This window comes from Lotus japonicus, chromosome 1 (genome assembly GCF_012489685.1).
Source record: "Lotus japonicus ecotype B-129 chromosome 1, LjGifu_v1.2".
NCBI classification, from domain to species: domain Eukaryota; kingdom Viridiplantae; phylum Streptophyta; class Magnoliopsida; order Fabales; family Fabaceae; genus Lotus; species Lotus japonicus.
The window spans coordinates 77,219,664-77,242,958 of NC_080041.1; the positions used below are offsets into that span (position 1 = coordinate 77,219,664).

The 23,295-nt window shown below is 34.7% G+C and overlaps 2 protein-coding genes across 5 annotated transcripts; one reads left to right on the forward strand and one right to left on the reverse strand.

Annotated features, from left to right (window-relative positions):
• The first annotated feature begins 776 nt into the window (after positions 1–776).
• On the forward strand, positions 777–5,082 carry LOC130713368 (E3 ubiquitin-protein ligase RGLG3). Of its 3 annotated transcripts, none has more exons than XM_057563149.1 (12): positions 777–908; positions 1,259–1,505; positions 1,785–1,869; positions 1,951–2,091; positions 2,175–2,288; positions 2,974–3,071; positions 3,175–3,254; positions 3,331–3,436; positions 3,970–4,097; positions 4,177–4,318; positions 4,414–4,470; positions 4,803–5,082. In XM_057563149.1, the coding sequence occupies exons 2-12, from the start codon at positions 1,269–1,271 to the stop codon at positions 4,884–4,886; spliced, it is 1,272 nt and encodes a 423-aa protein (XP_057419132.1). In that variant the 5' UTR covers positions 777–908; positions 1,259–1,268; the 3' UTR covers positions 4,887–5,082. The 3 variants fall into 3 exon arrangements, with proteins under 3 accessions (XP_057419132.1, XP_057419129.1, XP_057419123.1); XM_057563146.1 differs by having other exon boundaries at positions 861–1,016; positions 4,180–4,318; XM_057563140.1 differs by having other exon boundaries at positions 862–1,016.
• Positions 5,083–6,058: 976 nt separating this feature from the next.
• On the reverse strand, positions 6,059–21,493 carry LOC130713381 (DNA polymerase delta catalytic subunit). Of its 2 annotated transcripts, XM_057563153.1 has the most exons (30): positions 21,156–21,488; positions 20,928–21,038; positions 19,195–19,301; positions 18,917–19,076; positions 18,443–18,638; positions 18,217–18,352; positions 17,989–18,126; positions 17,578–17,655; positions 17,374–17,465; positions 17,026–17,092; positions 16,860–16,931; positions 16,398–16,484; positions 14,532–14,651; positions 14,327–14,431; positions 12,310–12,417; positions 12,078–12,173; positions 11,894–11,959; positions 11,686–11,742; positions 11,448–11,535; positions 11,247–11,326; positions 10,634–10,747; positions 9,257–9,371; positions 9,015–9,187; positions 8,795–8,866; positions 8,169–8,243; positions 7,988–8,077; positions 7,758–7,918; positions 6,945–7,018; positions 6,747–6,834; positions 6,059–6,535 (listed from the first exon to the last, which is right to left on the reverse strand). In XM_057563153.1, exons 1-30 carry the CDS (start codon positions 21,412–21,414, stop codon positions 6,448–6,450), a joined length of 3,273 nt encoding a protein of 1,090 aa, XP_057419136.1. In that variant the 5' UTR covers positions 21,415–21,488; the 3' UTR covers positions 6,059–6,447. The 2 variants fall into 2 exon arrangements, 1 of the variants encoding a protein (XP_057419136.1); XR_009010918.1 differs by lacking the exons at positions 6,059–6,535; positions 6,747–6,834; positions 6,945–7,018; positions 7,758–7,918; positions 7,988–8,077 and having other exon boundaries at positions 8,188–8,243; positions 8,795–8,869; positions 21,156–21,493.
• Between the last annotated feature and the right edge of the window lie 1,802 nt (positions 21,494–23,295).

The following is a 23,295-nucleotide window of genomic DNA, read 5'->3' on the forward strand; positions in this document are numbered from 1 at the left end:
GCGAGCCTGTTTTGCTGTGAGGACACTGATTGATCGAATCTAAAGTATTTTTTTATTATTGGATGAAACGTGCTTGTACAAAAATCTGATTACTTACACCCTTTAATGAGTTTCTGGCCACTCTAAATAAAGTGAGATTATTTTCCGATGTACCAAAAAACAAAGTGAGATTTGGTTGTGTTTTGTGTCCAAGTCTCTTAAAATTTTGAAAAACATTAAATCTCTCTTAAAGTTACAATATTAACTGAACTTTTTTTTTGTCTTCACTGTCACAGCTGCCGGTTAGTAGTCGCGAGATTAATTTTCATGATAAAAGCGCACTAAGTGAATATGGGGCTAACAGTTTTTTCCACTATTTTAATTGCATAGAGTAAGGTAATTTTTTTAACTACCTCATTATATAATGATGATGGAAACAAACAGCTTACTAGGTAAGGCAAGGTTTGTTTGTTAATTGAGACAAAGAGAGCGTAAAGCAAGAAAATTGATTCAGATGGATGGGTTTGGATCCTCTCATGTGTAAAAAAACTTGAGAGTGTCAAGTTTCATCATCTCACCATTAATTTTATTTTATTTTATTTTACATTTATTATCTACACAAAAGTTAATGGTGAGATGGTAAAACTTGACACTCTCAAGTTTTTTTACACTTGAGAGGATCCCGGCTCCAGATGGATAATTATGCAACCGCAGTTAAGGGAAGGGAAGCAGCAAAGCAACGCGTTTTCAACGAGTGCACGCATAAGAAAGAGAGTAGCCACCACGTCTAACCATTAAAATATTACTTACTACACAATAATAAAAAACAATGGTCATGGTCATTACCCCTCTCTTCTCTCCTCAACAAAGTTTTCAACTGCACCACCCTCAAACTTCAGAAAAACCAAACAAAGCAAACCAACAACAAGGTCACCTCTCTCTCTCTCTCTCTCTCTCTCTCTCTCTCTCTAGCAAATCAGAGACAATCAGGATTATAGGATTCTCAATCCTTGTATGTGTTTTTTTGGAAAGATAAGGTGATTTTGGTGTTACTTTTATATGCAGCTGACTATTATTGACTAGTTCTGGGCTTCTTATTTAACTTGTTATGGTAGATTTTACTTGAGAAAACATCATAAGGAAGTTGTATGCTGCTCAGTTTTTGTTTCCTTTCTTTTTATTTTTCCATTAACAGGATTGAGCTGTGATATTCTGGTGCTGTGATTTTTTTATCCTACTGTATTCATTTATTTATTTATGTTGATATTGGTGAAAGCAGGACAGTCATTATGGGAAATGCAGAGTCAATGGATGAATCTCAAGATAATTTTTACCAACAATCCCCTTATTATGCTGGGAGCTCAGTTGTGGATAACAGCTATCATCAATCCTCTTCTTATGCTGGGAGTTTGGATGATACTACTATTACTACCCATAATCAACACTCTTCTAATGCTGGGAGATCTGTGAATACTCGCCATCAGCAATCTAAACACATAGCTGACAATTTCAGCTCATTGGATCAGGTTTTCACTGCTTCTTGTGCTCGGTGAAGTTTTAGTCTTTAACTCTCCAAGACTCCAAGTGTAGTCACCATTTGTGAGCTACATTGAATGGTTTCAAATTGCAGTCTGCAACTGCAATTGTGGCCGCATTGGCATCAGGGCCACAATTGCGATCGCATCAACCTGCATTTATCTGCAATTCCGCGACGCAGCGGCAACCGTGACTACAACCACAATTTAAATTGTATAAAACTTTTTGGTAGAAGCTCCATGCTTATAGAAGTTATGTGACATTTTCAGGTTGTTTCTGCTCTCAGAGAAGCTGGTCTGGAATCTTCAAATTTGATACTTGGTATTGACTTCACCAAAAGCAATGAGTGGACAGGTAATTATTCCTTTCAAATATGGAATTATTGTACATGCTTTATATCCATGAGTGTAGAGAATCACACCTTGATAATTGTAGGCAAGCACTCGTTCCACAGGAAAAGCCTTCATCGTATTGGAAACACTCCTAATCCGTATGAGCAAGCAATCTCCATCATTGGCCGTACTCTGTCTTCTTTTGATGAAGATAATCTCATACCGTGTTTTGGATTTGGGGATGGTGAGTAGATGTTTCCGACTTTAGAGAAGATAAAGGCTGTTGTGTTTTCTCTTCTGTTAATTATTGTGAATTTACTTTTGCAGCTTCTACACATGATCATAATGTGTTCAGCTTTTATAATGGTGATAGATTTTGTCAAGGTTTTGAGGAAGTACTTTCACGCTACAGACAGATTGTTCCACACCTGAAATTGTCAGGTTTGTTTTACAAAATTATCTTCCTTTCTGGCTAGATTTTTACAGTTTTACTAGAAGTATCTGTCACAAATGTATTTGAATTTTTTCTACAAAATAGCTTACCATAGTTGTTCTAGATAGATAGAATTATATTATGGTTTACTGCATATCATGATTTTAAAATTTCAAATGCCTCTGAACATAGGATCTGTTGGGACCTAATCCTTGTTGAGCACAATGATTGAGGTTGAGCTGCTGGTTCTAGACCAGTCTGATGCTATGCTAAATTGCTTATTTTGTACTTCATTATTGGCTTACATAAACTTGAAGAGTTCTTTGACTGTAAACACTTCTGATTTACTACTCGTAGAGACATTTCCCAAATTATAATTGTAATACTTTTCCTTTATACTCAGTTGTGGATATTGCTTGTTTGAGGGTTTGTCAAAGCTCCTTCTAAGGTTAAGTTTTTTGTCTGTCTAGTGGTACATACTAGGATTTACACGCTCAAGATTTTTTAAAATAAATAGCCATATATCGAAATTTTGAAGGTAGCTTAGAGTTTATAAAATAAGCAGTATGCTATCTGAAACTCTGAATAAATATTGAATCTGTGCACCTTATTTGTTAGTCTTCATTTCTTATTATGATTGTATGCTGACGGTGATATGATTTAATTGTGAAAACTCGCTCTTTTTTTCTATAGGTCCAACATCATTTGCCCCTGTAATTGATGCAGCCATTGACATTGTGGAAAGGAACAATGGTCAATATCATGTTCTTGTCATTATTGCTGATGGACAGGTTTTATCTATTCTTTTTCGCAGTTCTTTTCGTGACATGAGTTGATTGTTTATTCCTAGCTCTCTTTTCCTTATTCTAGAGTGTCTTGTTTTTTCTTCCTAAGGTTACTAGAAATCCAGATACACCACATGGAAAGCATAGTCCACAAGAACAAGCAACCATTAATTCTATCATTGCTGCAAGGTAAAGCAATTTTCTTATAGTCTTTTGCCGTTGTTTATCGTATCTGTCTTTCATGTGGTGATTTTCTGATTGTCAGTCACTATCCTCTCTCAATTATTTTGGTTGGAGTTGGAGATGGACCATGGGATGAGATGAAGAATTTTGATGATAACATTACTGGGCGCTTATTTGATAACTTTCAGGTACTTATACTTGAACATTCAATATTGTCTGCTTTATGGTAACTTTCACCTTTGATATTGGAGTTAGAAGGCCAGGAGTTTGGCATATTAACGACAGTGATGATATTGTGTCAGCTAATTCCAAAACCAAGATCAGATGTGTGATGTGTCTTTTGTCTCTAATTTATTGGACATTAGTGAAAGACACTATGTATAGTTCTTGTTTATATTATTTGGTTTCAAAGCCGGAGCATGTTCGGATCTCTAATTTGAAATGTTTCCAATGATCTCGAGGTTTGAGATTCTTGTTTATATCATTCGGTATCAGAACTTGCGCGGGTTTGAATCTTCAAACCTTCCTTAAGATGGAGAAAATGGTATGCCCAAAGGGTATGCATATTGGGTTTGTGGATCTAGTGGCCCATGCCCAATAGGGAATAGCCTGTTTTTGATGCAGGGTGTTATGGGTCAAATTCTAGTATTATGAATTTTCTTCTGCTTTTATTGATGAAAATGATATATTTTCTACTTTGTTTTCCTTTTGATTCCTTTAGTTTGTGAACTTCACAAAGATCATGTCTGAGAACACAGAAGCATCAAATAAGGAAGCAGAATTTGCACTTGCTGCCCTAATGGAAATTCCATTTCAGTACCGGGCAGCCCAAAATATACAACTTACCAAGTAAGGCATGGACTAAAGGCTTCTCTTTCTATATTCTAGATATATTTACTGAGTGTTGAAACTTGATTCATTGATGCAGTAGAGACCCAGATCATTATCAACATAAAAGGCCTCTCCCTCCACCTAAGGAAGTAACAGATTATGATAATGCAGTCACAGCAATTCCACACATGACAAACTTTGAATCAGTAGAACCAACAGCTCCAGATGTTGTGGAACCAGTATGTTTACTTGCCCCTTGTTGGTATCTTTCTATTCCTATAGATTCATATTGAGATCACTAAGCAATGAGATAAACATATTTCCCTTGTTCAAGGTATGCCCGATTTGCCTAACGAACCCGAAGGATATGGCTTTTGGATGCGGTCATACGGTAAGTCGATTTATTGAATCTATTTTGTTTAATGCTTTTGTAGATCTATAGTAGGCAGTCTTACCTTGCATTTTTGCAAGAGACTGATTTCAAGGCTCAAACCTGTAACCACAAAGTCACATGACAACAACCTTACTGTTGCACCTAGACTCGCCTCTTTCATTGGGAAACCAATCTCTAATAAATTTGTTCATAAAAATTAACAAATGGCAGAAAAAGCTTTTCATTTTGACCCACCAAGGGGAATTGCCATGCAAAGAAGAAAATTGCATATTCATGTATCCTGCATGTAAAAATGTCTTTGGTGTTCATTTACCTTGTTTTTTATGCAGACTTGCAAGGAGTGTGGTGCGACTTTATCATCATGCCCTATTTGCAGGCAGCAAATTACAACTCGCCTGAGATTATACACTTGAGCAAGATTTCTTGTTGATTTATTATGTATCATTATATTTCCACCATTAATGGTGGACAATAGCAATATCCATTATATCATTTCTTAACAATTCACCTTACGAATGAGATGTACAGAAATGTTGTGTTTGTGTAACACTGCTTAAACAAAATGCATAGAAAAAAATTTAGGTAAATTTTACCCAAATTATGTTACTACTCATTTTGAATTCCTATAATTTACCCACAGAGCTATACACTATGTCCTGAAACATTTATGTTCAAGTCCTAAACACGATAATTAATCAGAATTTGTCTTCAAAGTTGGAGATAAACACATATTGTAAAATGTGAAAAATCATGAAAGATTCTAGGGAAGTCTTGAAAGCAAGGGGGATTTAAAGGGGGACGTAGACGTTGGGAATGGATTGTGTACTTAGTTTCCCATTTGTGTCAATACAAATGGAAAAATACAAATATGAATGCAGAAGTAAGATTTTATCAGAATTTTAATGTGGATCAACATTGAGCTCAATCAAAATTTAAACACACTTTGTGTATTTGATTTCATAGTATATTGTCATATGAAAATTTGATGTCCATATTTCAGTCAATAAGTCTGGTTCTTGGATAAATATCACCCTAAATTACCCAAAAGTCCAAAAAGTCCTTGATCATTGCCTTCAACACTATGTTTTGTATCCATTGAAAATACAAAATGCTCAAACTCTCAATTCAAATTTTTTTATGCGATCTATTATCAATGCTACCTGCAAACCATTATATCACTTATGGATTATGTGTTCTGTTCAAATTATGTTTTGCCTTTGGTTCAATTATTTTCATGGTTATTTTGTTTTGTTGATTTTGTATATGTAATGTTAGGGATTTTGGCCATCGAGAGGAAATGAAGTTATTAAATTCATTTGATATGATGGTGTAACTATATAACCCAATTATGTAAATTACTTTGTGTAAAATTTTGTTGGTTGACTATTATATTTTACCGTTACTTTTAATTAGCTCTAAGTTATAAGTTTAAGAGGCTTATATTCTTATTTTTAACTTTTCATTTATTTGCTCACTCGAATTTCCAACTAAGACTGTCGTATGCAAAGAACATTGGTTTTTATTTAAAACCATTTCTCACCTTTATCTTCAAAAGAACTCTTCATATCAAAGGAAACAGATCCAATAAAAGCACCCCCATTAACTCTTTTGATATTCATTTTTTTTCATCAACCAAATCCTCATCAATTTTTTAACATCAAAATAATCGTAACTACTGCTTACAGGAACAAATTTACTTTCATCCAATAATTAAAAAAGATAATTTGAGAACCAATCTGATGTCAATATCCATTAGAGAGCACACTTAAGTTCACAGAGTCTTTCTATTTATCAAAATGTAAGTACTCTTGTGGTGACATTAGTAGCTACTGTCGCCTTCCCAGAATCACGAGGTCACATCCTGCACTACATGATCAAGCAAAATCATAACTAAACTACCCTATGCAGAAAACACACCTTCTGCTATATGTACTTTCTCTCCAAAATGTAGAAGTTCCATATCTGTGACAAAATCTAGAAGTTCCATCTGTCCAATTGCAACCTTGCTTCAGCCATATCTTTCTGCGCTTTTTTACGTCGATAAAAAATGGGACAATCCCGACTGCAATGCCAATAGTGCAGCATAAATCAGTGGTAAGTAAATGCAAGGAAAATGTAAGTTTATGTAAATTTTCTCATAAAAACAGATAGGGATGTGATTGATTAACACTGTCATATGGCACTCTTAAAATAAAAAAATTGTACTCAAGCCGCCCAAGCAATCCCTTGACATGAATTTCAAAGAAATATAAACCATTATAATGATGAAATACCTTGTGCATAGAACATCTTGATGAAGTGAACCTTGGCACTCCTGACATTGTGTCCACAACCTCCCAAAAAGCATCTCTAGGTCAGACACTGCAGCCACAACACCACTTATTTTAGCCAAAAAAACAGCTAGAGCCATCCATTACAACAAAACTTGAAATCGGTTTGAAATTGGGTATGCAGGGCTTAAGACATGCTACCTTGAGCTACTGTTTTACAGTATAGTTCAGGTTCCCTTCCTTTGCAATGTGAGCAGAGAGTGTGGTTTCCATTGCTGAGTCAAATGCAACAAAAAGTAGTATTATTAGGCCTTTATAATTATCTTAATTCATTAGCATCAGAATACATACACAAATAATCACTAATAATCATCAACATTGAATCACTTAAAAAGCAAGACCAAAGTATTATCAAGAATAGTACTTGGGAAAACTACAACTCGACAGATAAAGGTGCGAAGTCTATCATCTCAATCACTTGACAACAATTGGTTTTATGTTCCCAAAACACATGAAGAATCTAGTTTTCCTTTTAAGACTTATAAAACCATAATAAATACTCATGGAAACTGGCATCAAGAAGATATTCAAGATCTCAAAGTGGCTCAGACTAACAGCACCTCCTGCGATGCGGTATCTCATTAATGGTAACTAGTGAAACAGATTATTGAAAAGTAGGAAATTTGTAGAGAATGATCAACAATTATGTCACTTAGATGCTCTAAACTTCTTAAATGTTCATTACAATGATGTCTTAAGGACTTGCATTGCATCTATTACACATGTCCTGATGTTTTTTCAGCTTTCTTCTCTTTTAGGCTTGGGGGATGCTAACATTCATAAAGCACAGTTATTTCCATAGTAGGTGACTTACACTGTTTCCTGTGCCTTTTCTTTACTATAATTAAATGAAGTAGCTGTTAAATATATATATATATATATATATATATACATAAAATTAACCAGAAAAGTTTTAGAGCTTCAAAACAAAACAATAAGGAGAAAAATTGATACCTAAGTAAAGCTTTGCAACCAATGCAAGTAAGTTGTTTCTTAGCAAATTTCATTATACCACCGTTTGTCGGAGTAGAAATAGAAATAGATCTTGTGTGGCTTCCATGGAGAAGTTCATTGCTAGCATTCTTCAGAATTGGCTCAAATATTCTCAGAATTGGCTGCAACATGAATGGAGCTAATAAGGGAGTGTAAAAATTAGAGAAATCTAAAACATTTCTTGAACTAACCTTGCTAATTTGATTCTCAAGATAGTAATGAGGATCTATTGGAATGTTGTTCTCTAGGACAAAGATGGGATCTTCTGATTTCTCATAGTTCTGATTTACTCACACGGTTAGTCCATAGAAAATCTAAGCGAACGATTCATAAACATGTCCAAGAAAGAGTAGGAGGGCAATGTGATATTACCTTAGCACCTTTTGCAGCTTTAATAATAACATAAGGTACCCTATCTCCAACATTTGGAGCAGTTGCGGCATCTCTCTGTCAATAAAAAATCAAATAGAATACATTTATGGCCCAAAACAGGAACATGACATGCTCATTAAAACCTAAACAATCATATTATCATCTAAAAGGTAAAGACATGATTTTATATTACACTTCTAAAACACTCCCTCACACCTTGTGAACGTGAATATGGACATTGCACAGAACTGCCAATCTTGTGCTACAATTTAATTTTTAGTAGGAGAATGGGGGTGGAAAGGGATGAACTCTATAAACCACTTGGTACCATGTCATGTACCAATTATCCTGCAAGTTTAAGCTATAGGGTGAAGACACATGAATGAATGGTTTTATATTTATATTTCTAACATATATAAATCTATAGCCGTAATAAACACTGCATAGGTCCACATCTGAGCAATGACAATACAGAACTCTATCATCTAAGTTCAAAATTCATTGTTCTCTCTCATGTTTTCACACATATTGTGCATACGATCATATACTGTCATACTAACTTGTTTTTACTTTAAAAATGAATCTCTTTTGTAAAAAAAAAACTACATTTTACTATCACCACCTACCTTGCGCATCCTTTCAGCAAGTTCAACATGAGCTGCCTTCACTTCATAATCATCACCAGTCTTTGTCAAACCCTACTAAAGCAAGCATACATATTAATTGCAAGTTTAAAGCGAAAGTATTCTAGAAGTGCACTTACAAGTTACATCAAATTCAAATATCAGAAGAAAGCTCAACAAGAAGCAAATAGCAATATAAAAGATTATTATAACGATTTTCTACCTTTGTAATAACCAGAAGTGATAAATCCATACGGTTCATGAGAAGATCTGAAATCGCATTCTTGACATACTGGACTGCCCCAGGAATATCCCTGTCAATGAGTATTTTGTGAAGGCAATCGTTAACCAGGTTCTTGACCAATAAGCAATTGTCTCTTCGAACTGTTTCAATACCTGTTAAATGAAATTGTAGCGTAAGAGGACCTTCAACAAAGCACTAGGAAGATAATGATTAATGTTTACCTTTAGCGTCCATTTTGTCAAATTTGTCCGGTTTTGTCCAAAACAAACCAGCATATCTCTTCTTGCTAATCAGGAGATATGGAAAGTAAACCTTCTCAAATTCTAGTTTGATGGGCTTCAAAATCAAAATGATTACAAATACATAAGTAAAATTTTTTTTAATTATAAACACATTTAAACAAGCATAAAAAAGTACAATGGCAACTCGGTGGTCGGTGCTATAAAGGTCCCACCATGGTAGCACCCTGAGTAGGATCTGACCTATTTTGGGTCTACTGAAGGCGCAACTTGCATTTGCAAGAGGCTAATCCCATTGCTCGAATATGTAACATCCTAGTCACACAACATCTCCAACCATGGCGGCAATGATCCCCTCTATTTAAATCATCTTACAGTGACATTTTCATTCTTGTTTAAACAAAAATGAAGTTCTACAAAATCTCAAGAAAATCTAAGTTTAGAGATTTCTTATTTGTCATGAACCTATTATCCCAAAAGTCTAAGTTATTGGGTAAAGGACACATGAATGAGTTTATTTTATATTTCTAACGCACCCTCTCACGCAAGAGTCCACTTAGACTTGAAGCGTGGACAATGCACATACCCAACTACCATGTGCTGAAATTAAACTTTTTTTATTAGAATAAGAATAATGGGGGCAACAAAGATCAAACTCTAGACCACTTAGTCATAGAGGCTCTGATACCATGTAATGAACCAATTATCCCGATAACGATTTTATATTATATGTCTAACAGTTTTAATCAGTTGGTAGAATTTAGACATGAAAAAGCTGCAACTTAAAATTCAAATAGATCAAGATCAATACCACTTCAACAACTGTTCTTACAACTCGATGCAAGTCCCTGAATTACACTGTTGCTATTCATCTATCTATACAATACAACTAGCAGACTATGATGCAAATTTTGTGAACTGATTATCAATTAAAAAATTCCCATGTAAATTGATGAAATAAAACATAATAATCCCTGAGCCTGAAATATATGAAGAATAATGTAATTTTTTGTTTTGATTTCGAAAGAGTAATGAATGATTGGAAGAAACAGAACTAAAAAATATATTTGTTTTGCAAGCCTATGGGGTACATATATTACAGTCATGTGTTAAAAAAATTATTTGAGTCAATCATTAAATCATTGTTTGGAGAAATTAGAAAAAGAAGAGCAAATTATGACTATTGTGATGAAAAAAATAATAATATTCAATTGCCATTTTCATGAAAGTCACAGAAAATAATAGTTTTCATGCTCAAGATTTCATCGCTTTCACATTTCAACAATTCAAAAGCAACCATATAAGGGCCTCACATGCTAGGAACTAAAGAAAAAGATAAAAAGTAATATGAACTGTTACTTGTATGAAAGTTCCACTAATATATTCAGCAGCTTCTCTCCCCAATTTCATAGCCTCTTCTACAGAAGAAACACCAAACTGTACCATGACTGAATCTGTGTCTCCATATATTACCTAGCAGCAAGAATTAAATTATTTTGCAAGTCATTCGAGAATCTGAATTAAAATCTGCCCAATTGATTATGATAATAGAGCTCAAAAGTAGACTAAAGCTACATTAAATCAAACTCAAAAATATATATGCATAAATAAAAATTTAAATTTTATTGCCAAGGATGAAATTTTACACCATTGACTGATTGATTCAATGTTAAACTTCCCACGCCATATGCAGCACTATAGAACTATAGAGAATCATGTTTTGGTGGAAACTATATAAAATCCAATGACCAAATTAAAGCCTAATAGAGAGCACAATCTTTCAAAGACCAACACGTTATTTTCTAGCTGTTTAGCATTTATCAGCTAAAAATTATCAACGATGAAAAATTGTTATCATGTGAATGAAGTTTGAAATAAGGAACAATAAAGACACCTTAGGTCCTTAACTACTAACCCATGAAACCCCATAGAACATGGTGGGCATCAAAACAAGAATTTCTAAATATCATACCTCAGCAGTGTGTCCATAACCATTCAGCATTGTAAATTTATCTTCCACAAGTTTTTTAGTGTGCTCGATCATTTGCCGACCTTTGCAAGGCATCAACAATCCACATAACAATAAGAACTCAATGGAGTTGTTAATTCAATTCAACAGCAGGATAATTGTAAATAAAATACAGCATCACAAACTAATAAACGGGAGCAATACCATAGCTAGTTACACTTGACGATATCTCTAAGCATGGCAACTGACCAATAGTAGCTCCTGTAAACCCATATACAGAATTTGCACTAATCTGAAGAAGAAGAAAAAAAGAAAAAAAAAGAAATTTAAAATGTTACCAAGAACTAGTCCAGTTATTATATGCGCTATGCAGTAGAGCAAACTAAACAACTATCATAAGAAAAAGACATAGAAAACAGACAAATTAAAATGCATAGCTTACCTTCAGGGCTAGCTGTCTACCATCTAGCACAGCCTTCTCAAGGGGATCCTTTGCCTCCTAAAGTAGAAATGTAGAAGACAAATCATTCAATAACATAAAGAATATAATATAGTAAATTCAGAATTGATGAAATTCTGCACTTGAAACCAAAACAAAAAAAAAAATAAAAAAGCCAGAGTCAGTATTCATATATGTACAGAAAGGATACCTTTAAGTCTGCTTTTGCCCTTTTACGGGCTGCTAATAGCTCTTCGAGTATTTCAGGAAGTATGCCCTAAATTTATTCTCATTATATCAGTGCCTAAACTTCATTTAAGCTTTACCTTCTAATATGAAACTTGCATTCAGCCTTAGAGGAAAAAGATCAATAGTAATTTTTACAAGCAAGATACCTTTTGTAAATTTGACTTAACAAATGTTTCACCAGATGGAGTTTTGTTCACTGACTCAGGAGGAATGTTGAGCTTTCGAGCATCTTCCGGGGTCACCTTAAGAACAAAAAAATATAAGAACTTCTACCAATTGTTGCACAATTGAACTGAGCCGATGAATAAATTAATATTAAAGAAATGCGAAAAACACTTTGAAGTCTCAAGTAGAAACTATAAAAAGTGAAAGATTTACCAGAGTGCAATAACATAAGTTGTAGGCCATCATAATGGACGGATACAAGGATGCAAAATCTAAAGTAGCAATTGGCTTTTCATAAAATCCAGCCTGTGGCTCCAATACCTGCATGTTGCAAAATTTAAAAAACATGCATCAAAAGGCAACAGTAGGACAACTAAAACATCTAAAAAGCAAATAAGGAAAAATGTGTGGCAGCAATACTTTCTCCAAAGCTCACGTTAAGATACTTAAAATTGAGCATGCTTTCAAATTTCACGTATTAAAAGAAGAAAAAAAAATTAATAAATCATGTTTCACGTATAATAAGTGCATATTACATGAACCTATATAAACAGCAAAAGTTACTCTCAGTAGGTGAAACATTTCACAAACTGTGGCCTCTATGGCTGAATTACGGGTCAAAATCTAATAAATCATCACAGCATATCTGCATTTCTGCATCTCTGAAAAATCAACACATGTTTTTCATAATTCAATGTCTCTCAACCATTAGAGAAATGATTAAATGAACTAAATATCTCAATTACGCTGTGTTTGTTAGAGATGGATTGAGTGGAGAGAATGTGAGAAGAGAGAGTTAGGGTGGAGAGAGGCAATCCAACTGCGATTGGTTGCTGTAAAGAGAGAAGAGGGAGAGAGATAAAATGCAGGCCACACTACTTTTCCAAATCTTCTCTGCGATGCAAAGAAATCTGAGGGAGAGAGGATTTTCATTGTCCCATTTATACCCTCTATTAAACTGAATAGTTTATTCATAATTAAATTTCAATATTTTTATGTTAAGGGTAAAAATGTCATTTGACTTAAAAACATCTTCTCTGTTCCCATAGGTGGAAAGTCAGATAGGCTCAGGAGGTTTTACATCCACATTGGGCTAAGATCACAAGTGATTTGGACATCATCCACGTACCTTCACCACAAAACCTTAAGGCAATAGGTGAGTGGGTCCTTTTGCTTATATACTCCTTTTCCCTTGCTTTTCCATCCGATGTGGAACTTTTTTATTCACATGTATACTGCAACACTCCACCTCCCCCATCAAGTGTGAATCCATTTTTTTCACCTGGGCTTGTACTTAAGCGTAACCTCAGGTCGCCGAACTTGTGCTCCTTCATCGGAGTCACAGAGGCCTTACGGTTTGCTTTGTTTGGGCTTGTACTCAAGTGGAACCCCAGAGGTCATTGGACTTGTGCTCCTTCGTCTTAAATTGAGTCTCAAAGCCCTATGACTTGCTCTCTCTTTTCTTATTGAGCCCATTCTTTTTTTGGATCATGAGCCATTTAGCATTTTTGGCTCTGATATCATATTATACTTAGGTTATTGTTGGGTGGAGAGCGAGATAGGCTCAGGAGATTACATCCACATTTGGCTAAGAGCACAAGTGATTTGGATATCATCCACAAACTTTCACCACAAAACCTAAGGCAATGGGTAAGTGGGTCCTTTCAATTATATATTGCCCTTCCCTTATTTTTCCATCCAATGTGAGACTTCTTTGTTCACATTTGTAACCAAGTGTCCACAACATTCTTTCTCTTTTTTTTCTATTATACCAAACAACCTACAAATTCTACTATCTTTCTCACTTCTTTCTCTCTCCTCATGTTCTCTCTTCTCTCTTTCTTTCCTAAACCAAACAAAGCATTAATAGAAGTCCACCAAAAATTCGAATGCATATTATAAACTGGCATAAAATAGAGTAAATAAAAAGTTCTGCAGACACTGGGGGTTGGTTCCTCTATTAGGAGCAACATAAGGTTACCAAACTCACTTGACCGGCTTATATGAGGCCATGCACCAAACTGATGATGTATATAATCTAATTTGTAGTGACAGAAATGTAAAAACATAAATATTACTTTTAGAAAATAGAAGCCATCGATTAATTCTACCACTGGATTGCAAATAAGACCTTGTATTTTAATATCAAATTAAAAAACCCATAGAGAAAAACATGAATATTCCTTGTTCTGACCCTGACCCTGCCTGTTTGACGTAAAGAATAACTTACAGTGGCACCTTCAAATGTTCCTTGTTCTGACCCTGACCCTGCCTGTTTGACGTTAGGAATCACCATATTTCTCTGTTTTGCCTTCCTAAGAAGTTGAGAAAGTACCTGGAAGGGAAGACAAAACAAGATTAGTGCTAAAAATTACATGTTAATTATTTTCAAATTTTTATCAAATGATATGAAAAAAAAGAATTTTAATGATTACCTTAATACTTTGGCCCCTAGAAAGTAGAAAAGAAATTGGTACACCAGTAACTCGAGCCATCTCAACATAATTGTAAATGAACATCAACTTATCCAAAAGTCTCTGGGGTAGATATGCATCCTGCAATCAGACAAGCAAATTATGATTTTTGACTAGTAAATTTGTTTCACTTTTAGTTTTCGTTCATGTGTAATATACTCATAGACCATAACGGATAAATCATATTTGTTTCCCAACACCTTAATGGGTAAAACCGTAAAATGTTCATGTAACTAAGTACCTAATATTCACATTGTGATATATGTAAATAAAATTCAGTATTTAGAGTCAAAAGGTTCCAAAATGGAATTTAGGTTGACAAAAAAAAAGTTGATGAATCCATTAGCACGGGAAAATAATTATTTCATCAAAATTTGTCAGAATGTTAGGTTATGCTAAAAATTCAGGTCAAAGAAGTAAATGAAACCGAGCAGCCTCATTTACAACTTAATGACAGAAGGCAACAGCCACCAAAGAACATGGCAATTCCCTTCCTAACGAAGTAACTATAAAACTCAAGGTTATTAAAACCGGACCGGTGATCAAACCGGTGAAGGCACCGGTTCAAGGTTCATTGGTTCAACCGTAGTTAAACCGTGGTCTAACCGGTTCTACCGCTATAAATTAAATAATATGATTTTAAATAAATATAAAATATAAGGTTATATCAAAATCCAAAATATATCAAAGTAGAGTAGTAATATAAAATTATGTGAAAAAATCTAGAAAAAAAATTTGATGGATTAGTCCGTTGGAAAACAAGCAAGTACTTAAAAGATGACTACTAGTATATATCAAAGCTCTCCTTCCAATGTCAAACGTGACAGCTTCCTAGAGCCTATTAATTGCTATACTAATTGGAAAACGGGAGGTTATGGACAAACCTAAAAAGTAATTATAACCTATACTGATAGACAAGGGGAAAGCACGCATGAGACACACTTGCTCTCACATCATAGCTTAAAAATAAAATTTCACCCACAAGGCTTCTCCCGTTCTCCTCTCCCACCGTATCAGATCTACTCAGTGTTTGCAGTTCACAACATTGCTTAATGGTGCACAAATTAGCACCAACAATATAAAGGAAGGCTGGGAACGTAGTGGCACACGCCTGGGAGAAGCCTGGATGAAGAGGAAAACCGAGCTGGAGATGATTGTCGCCGTTCGGAGCTTTTATTCCAGAACCAGTTAAACCCAGTGGCTGCACGACAGATCTGATGAAGACAATGAGAGCTGCAGTTTCTTGCCTTTTTTTTCAACCTAAAGATCAGGATCTAGGGTTTCTTGCCTTGTTTTTTTAGACCTGATGTCTACTGGAATGAGCCCATCCTTTGTTTTTTGGTCTGTTAGACCCATGTTTGTCTAAAAAAGCAAAAAAATATAGCTTTTTCATTGGACCGCCCTAAACCGCCAACCGGCCGGTTTTCACCGGGTCGCCCGGTTTTTGACCGGTTTTCCGGTTCGTCTCCGGTTTTCTCACTACACGGTTTTATGGTTACTTTAGACCGGCAGAGGGTCCGGTTCACAGTTCAAACGGTTGAACCAGCCAGTCCGGTTTTAATAACCATGATAAAACTTACAGTGCCTATCACATAGACCACAACATGAATTGGCAAACTGTTTACCTAGATGGATAACTCTCACCATTAATCAACACTCCAAAACTAAAAATCCTTGGGCTAATTATTGTCAAACTCAAATTTTATCTCCAAAAAGTTTACATACCAATGAGAAACTAATCAGAAAAAACTGAACAATGAACAATTAAACAGAAGGTAAGGTAGCAACTAAGAGCAGCCCAAGATAGAAAGAAATCAGAATATGAACCTTCAAACAATACACAGCGAGGCGCCTCCTAGTTTCTGCATTTCCATTTTGAAGATCAGATATAATTGAATGATGAACATCTTCTTTCTGCAGAAGATAAACATGCAGAGGGTAATTTAATTTGTTTATTCCACAAATCCAGAAAAAGATGTACACACACAAACATACAAACAGCACAAAACATAAGCAGATAGAAATTTACTATGCTAAACACAAAGCCAGTGTAATCCATGTCATCTCAGATAATAGCTAGCCTACAGTATCAGGTAACTCTTGCACCAAATCACGATGTGCTATATCTATGATTACCCCACGCGGGGGGGGGGGGGGGGGGGGGGTACAAGATCTCTGAAATGTTCCTTCGAATTAGTTCAAGACTTATAAATAGTTCCCACCTGTATTTGAAGAATAAATAACAGAAAGAATATAATTGCTTGAATGATGGTAACAGCAAAACTTTACCTGCTCAGAAAGGAAGTGAGCCGAGACAGAATTCAATGAATAAGAACTTAATTTATAGTCTCTTTGCATAACCTGTAAATAAAAAATAACGAATAAACTTATTTAGCAATAAGTTTCAATTTTTCAAGCATCAGCTGGTTAGAGCAAAACTAAATATTGACAGAACCTGGAGCAAATCAAACTGCACTCTCCCTTCAACTGTTACTTCTTTACTTTCCCTGGTCCCTAACTGCCTGCAGAACCAATAAGTATCACTAAGGGGTTGAAATAATTGAAAAGCCAAAATATAGAAGGATAAACAAAGTAATTCCCAAATTCACAAAAAAAAATTAAAAAAATTAAGGACATAGAATGTTGTACTAAGGACTGCAATCACTTGTAGAACTAAAATCCTGCTTACAAAAAATTTGATGAAGCTAAATGAAACCTACCAACCCACATAATACCAGAAATACAAATAGTATACTACAAAAATAATGGGAGACAATTACAAAACAAGTGACTATATCTCTACCTTGATGAGAAAGTTGTATCTTTTACTCGAACTCTACTGTTCCTGATACGGCCCAAAATTGGGAATTCTGCTATTTTCAAGGTGGCAGCTCTCTGAAATCAAGAAAAGAACAAATTAAATTATAACATGAATCATAACCAAAAGCACAGAACTTCCAACTATCATCTCTAAGCATACTGTTTAATATCAAAGTTAAATCAACACCTCAATAAGATATGGCAAGTCAAATTTGCATATGTTATATCCAATAATAATATCAGGATCCACTTCACGGATAAAATCCTGCAAAAAGAAAAATCATTTCATCAATCAATAAAAATGTAATAGATACAGAATTATAGTTCATTCAATAATTGCACAATATCAAATAGACTCATGACTTCCAAGTTCAAGAGACAGATAATGATATTTAATATCGTCTATGATTGATAAAGTTAAAAGCACTACAAAATACCATACTATGTCGCAAGACATGAAGAGTGTTAGATATATAATTAGCATATCTTAATAACTACTACTTTATTTAGGGGGGAAGGTAAGTAATCAAACTTGGAGTTTTGTTGAAATTCTCATATACATTCAGTCATACACAAGAAAAGAGAGAAAATAAAATACCCTCCAAGCTAACAGGACTTCACTTTCAGTATCAAATGACATCACATCAACACCGACAATAGGAGAACATGACTTAAGGGTCATAACATTACGAATAAAAGGTTGGTCTTCTCCTTGTAAAGTAACCAGATTAGCTATCTGTAAGAAAATAAGAATTTTCAGTTCAAAAATAAAAAATAATTGACATTAGGCATCGATGTTCAGCTGTATAAAGAGAAGCCAATTGACCTGGATAACAGGATCATGGGTAGGCTCGGGAAAATGACCTTTACGACCAGCACACTCAATATCAAAACTCAAAATACGAAATGGAGCCATCTTTGAATATTCACCTTCTGGAGCATGACTGATCAATTCGGAAAACCTATGACATTGTTAAGGAGACATCTAAAAGTTTGGAGTTCAAAATAACCCTCTTTTATCTAGAAATTGGATGTTACACATGAAAGGATACAAGCAATCAAACTCTAATTGGCAGTGAGACAAGGCTTTCTTTGCCTTCTTATATTTTCCAGCAGGAATTTCAATCCAATTTCCACCAACTACGTTGCAATCAATCATGAAACGAAGGGCAAAGAGTACATTGCTTTCATAAGTCATGAAGCTTTTCATGCCCAGACCATCAAGCTGAATACCTCTATCAAGAATACCTGCCAAGTTTTGAAATTTTGGCAAGAGTCAAATTAACCATGAGTTAAGTTCTACTGACAAACACAGCAATTGTCAAAACAAAAATGCCAACATATTATTGTCAAGATGCAAAAAAAAAAACAATTTTACCAAAAATAATGTGTCCGTCATGCTACCATGATATAACTATTCACCAAATGAGAACTAAAAGATAGCTCAAACATCAATAAGGTAATAGTGGACACGATTAATATATTGGATATGACACGAAATGAATACAGATAATATCCATGTTTACCACGGCAGCTGGCCACCATTGTAGGGAGTGCAACAACAATTTTGAGAAAGGGTTGGCAATCCAACTGTTGATAGTACATAATACTCCTTCTCTGGACCATTTCGATACGGCGAACGAATTTTCCCACATTATTATTTCTATTGGCTTCTCTCATCCTTGCCTGAAGAATTGCAAGTTGTAAAAGCAAGTAAATAAAGGCAAATTCAAAGTTGAAATGATGATATTTTCTTAATTTAAAACCTGAAAATACTTTTATCTTCAAACACTAAGGCATATACCTCAAGATTTTGATGAAGACGGGAGATATCATCTGGACGCATTCCAGGAGGGCAGCTTATGTAAAAATATGGCTCAAACCCATGAACATTACAGCAAACACTGTGTCCTAACAAAAAAAAAACAAAATATAAGGTTTTTATAGAATTCCTATAAGGCGATGCAAGATTGAGAGCCATAATTAATAAGTGTAATGGTATATAATTTTACTTCAAAGTTTAAAACAAACACTTGATTAGTTCTTTAGAAACAGATATGATTCTAGGAACTGATACTGATGCATGTAATGTAGCTTGATGAATATCATATGAATTATACTAGAAAGAAACTGAGTATGCAAGAAAGTGAAATCCTTTGATGTTCATGTTTTAAATTAGACAGTAAGTACCTAGGATGTCAACATTTATGCAAAATACACCTGTAGACCTTCAAAAAGGACAATTTGGAATTCATAATTCATACCATTTTCCCACACAATTAAAGTATATTTCTTAAATATTAGTTGCAAAATCATGTTGGGTTCTATTTCAGGAGTAAGAGAGGGGAGGGATGGATCAGCACTAGTTTGACAGAGCATCATTTGCCCTCTTTGAAGTATTGATCACCACATATCTAGACTCTGAAAATATTGTTTAACCTCAGAAATTAACTATATATATTGACTGGTAAAATTTAATTCAGCAACCAAAAGATGAAAATTGAACAACCTGAATTAGTTTTGTTTCCTTTATGTTGATATGATCTGGTTAAGTTTTCCAACTATGTGTAGTACTGTAGTCAGCTACATAGATCAAATGACACTATAATGCCCTGTCATGAATTAAGGCCTCGTTTGGAAGAGCTTATTTTATAGCTTAAGCATTTGAGAATTAAGAGAGCTTATGTAAATAACTTATGACCTACCTATAAGGTGTTCTAAGCTTATTTGCATAAGTTGCTCTCATATTAGCTTATGAATAAGTGCTTATACGTGCCAATAACATATTTTGAGCTTATTTCAATAAGTCTCTCAAATTAATTTATGAATAAGCATTTATGGCAATAGAAGCTTAATTAGGGTATTTATCAAAACGCACGCTAAGTCTATCAATAGACCATTTGACTCTAAATCTCTCTTGAATGAGTTGACTTCTAATTTTCCTTAGCCTTATTCTCTCTCTAAGTATTAGACTATCATGTATCTAGTTAATCCTTCAGACCAATACTTCTATAAATCTTTTCCATGTATGCCTAAACCATCTAAGAGACTTTATTATCTTTATGGGAATTCATGAAACCACTCGAACTAAATAATTAGTTATATATCCATCTGTTGTCTAAAATATACATATTTACAGATAACTAGATTTCAACTCTTTTTACAAAACTCTTCAGTTATTTTAGTTTATCTGTCTACTGATTATACATTTAATAATATCTTTAGGGAAATTAGTTGCTGAATGGGTCGGAAAATAATAGATATAGTGAAGTCAAATTGGAGTTTATCAAAGAAAATAGTACTTGATCAAAACCATGTGGGACTAAACCGAACCAAACCAAATAGGACTGATCTTGTTATGTTTGATTAAATTGTCTAATTAGAAGCAAACCAAATGCTCCAAGCACTCAAATTTATTAACCATTCCCTTGTCAAATGAGACATTCATAATTACTTCAACCCAACACATAAATTTGCAACTGTCAATTGCGACCAAAGTTTCGCTGCGCGGAAGAAAACAAAAAAACACAAGCTAACCTTCCTTTGTAACTCCAAATATTCTAATAATGGCAGCAGGTCCAGACGAGTTCGGCAACAATTCTCTATGAGTCTCTCCAATCACATAATCAATCTCCAATTGCTGGAAAACTAAAACTCAACAACAGGAAAACAGAAAATTATCAAATTACAAAACAGCCCAAAACCCTAGCATCACAGAAAAGGGGAAAATTGACAGAAATTGCAGCAGTGCAATCAATTACTCACGGACGCTACGAGATTGCGAGATGTAGTCCGGTGAGAGAGGAGGACGGGTCCATTTGGAGAGACGAGCGGCGAGGGCCTGGCGCTGCTCGATGTCACGGAGGATGAGGGACTCTTCGTCTTCGGAAAATAGGGTTTCGTTCAGGAACACGTCTTCGTCGACGAACTCGTCTTCCTGAGAGAAGGCCCGCCTTGTAGGCGGGGGTTGGGACGGTGGCGCCGTCGCCGGCGTAGGGCGTTTCTTGGAGGCGTTGTTGCTCATCGGAGAGTGGGAATGGAAGTGAGTTAGAGAGAGGATGAGAAAGTGGAACTGTGGGAAGTGTGATGAGATTATGAAATTCCCGCCATTTTATGTTGGATGGGATGAAAATTGTCCAAGACTTTACTAGTTTTTCTGATTACAGTTTTAAGACAAACTGTTTTCTATTTTAAAAACTAAAAAAATTTAAAATGTCACAGCTTTTCTTTAAAAAACTGTTTTTCAAACAAATCTTAATTTTTAATTTTTAAAACTAAATATCATAACATAATGAAATTTTTTAAGTACAATTTTTTTAATATTGAAAAGCATTTTTCAAAGATTTTTTTCTATTCTTTGAAAAACAGTTAAAAAACAACCTTAAGCTGGGTTCAGTTTTGCTTACACTTTTTTTTTGGTCAAGAGTTTTGCTTACACTTAAAATTTTAAAATTTCAAGACCTAACTGTTTTTTTTTTTTTTTCGAAGGTGGAGCACCGGTTCATTAGTTCATTTAGAGTTTTAGACCTAATAAAGATGTGTGGCCCACGAAATAGTGTAGCCCACTTTTGACACTTATGTTTGTGGTGGTTTAAACCGCCACAAAAATGGTAAACTTGCTTTTTGCTCCATTTCTCACTTTGTAAAGTGGGTGTCCTAACGTGGTCACCACTGTATCGTGATTCGTGTATCAAGATTATTTTAGACCACTGGAGTCATTTGATATAATATTAATTAAATGGACAAATAAGATTGATGACCCACTACTTGTACTAGTGAGTATTGAAGATTTTCAATCAATGGGTTTGTCTCTTCTAAGGTGTAACTATTCAAGTATTTATATTAGGTAATCACTATTAATAGTGAGTTACTTTACTCACTTTAGATGAGTTAAATCCTTAATCAATATCATCTAAAGTAATTGTCCATAACTGTAAGAAAAAAAGTGATTGTACAATTTGATTTTCTTGACAATTGAAACGAGAGTTTTGGCCAAACTTTTTTAATTTATGAAAATTGGATCATTCTATTAGAAAAGCGTCCAAAATTTAACAAAGTATTAGTATGTTGCAAGATTTTGAGGATGGGCAATGAATCACGTTAGTGTTTTGGCCATGGTTCAGCTTCCAATGATCACGTGACCACTTTCCGATAAGTTCTTCACGCCTCCGTGAGTGCCAACTCCTCCCTGCCACCTTCCACCACCATCACTGAATCTCTTCTTCACCACAACATCCTCGTCATGGATGCGAGTTTGGAACAAACCCAAAAATTGAAATTTAAAGGAGATTCTCACAAGGGTTTTTGGGTTCATTGCTAATGAAGGAGCTTCTCTCATGATAGATGCAACTCTATTTCTAATTCTTCCTTCCCTTTCAATTTCTCATATTGTAATCATGTCATTTTCTTTTTCTAATTTTTCATTCACTCTTTGCTATTTCTAGGTTGTTGGCTACATGGGGTTGGTCGATCGATTGGAAATAGGGTTGGGACTTGGGAGTGAAGAAGGAGAAGAATGGGTGAGGGGGGATAGGGGTCAAGGTTAACCGCCATGGTGGTGATATGACTTCAGAAATGCGTCATAAAGAAATATAATAAGAACACAACTACAACACAAGAGTTTAACGTTAAACTTTTTTAAGTAAAAAAATTATAACACTCTAATTTAATGGTCGTTGTCTATACCAACAACAACTAGAGAATAACACTAAGTAAAAAAATTATAACACATGAACTTTCCTCTCAAACACCCAATGACCCCATACACCCACATCCCTAAAGAAAAAAATTAAGTATATTAACAACACTCTAAGACAAGTGTAAAAGAAAGAAAAAAGTCAAATACAAGGTTAAAGTGTTTCAAGTGGTGCTAGATATCATATATTATATACTATTTTTGAAACAA

Excerpts from the sequence above, each read along its gene's own strand:
- LOC130713368 (XM_057563140.1), top strand. The coding sequence starts at position 994 with ATGTGTTTTTTTGGAAAGATAAG. Across the intron at positions 1,506-1,784 it reads ATTTCAGCTCATTGGATCAG|GTTGTTTCTGCTCTCAGAGA; the intron begins GTTTTCACTGCT and ends TGACATTTTCAG. Across the intron at positions 3,437-3,969 it reads GCTTATTTGATAACTTTCAG|TTTGTGAACTTCACAAAGAT; the intron begins GTACTTATACTT and ends TGATTCCTTTAG.
- LOC130713381 (XM_057563153.1), bottom strand. The coding sequence starts at position 21,414 with ATGAGCAACAACGCCTCCAAGAAACGCCCTACGCCGGCGACGGCGCCA. Across the intron at positions 18,639-18,916 it reads AATGGTGGCCAGCTGCCGTG|GTATTCTTGATAGAGGTATT; the intron begins GTAAACATGGAT and ends AAAACTTGGCAG. Across the intron at positions 17,656-17,988 it reads AAGTCCTGTTAGCTTGGAGG|GATTTTATCCGTGAAGTGGA; the intron begins GTATTTTATTTT and ends TTCTTTTTGCAG.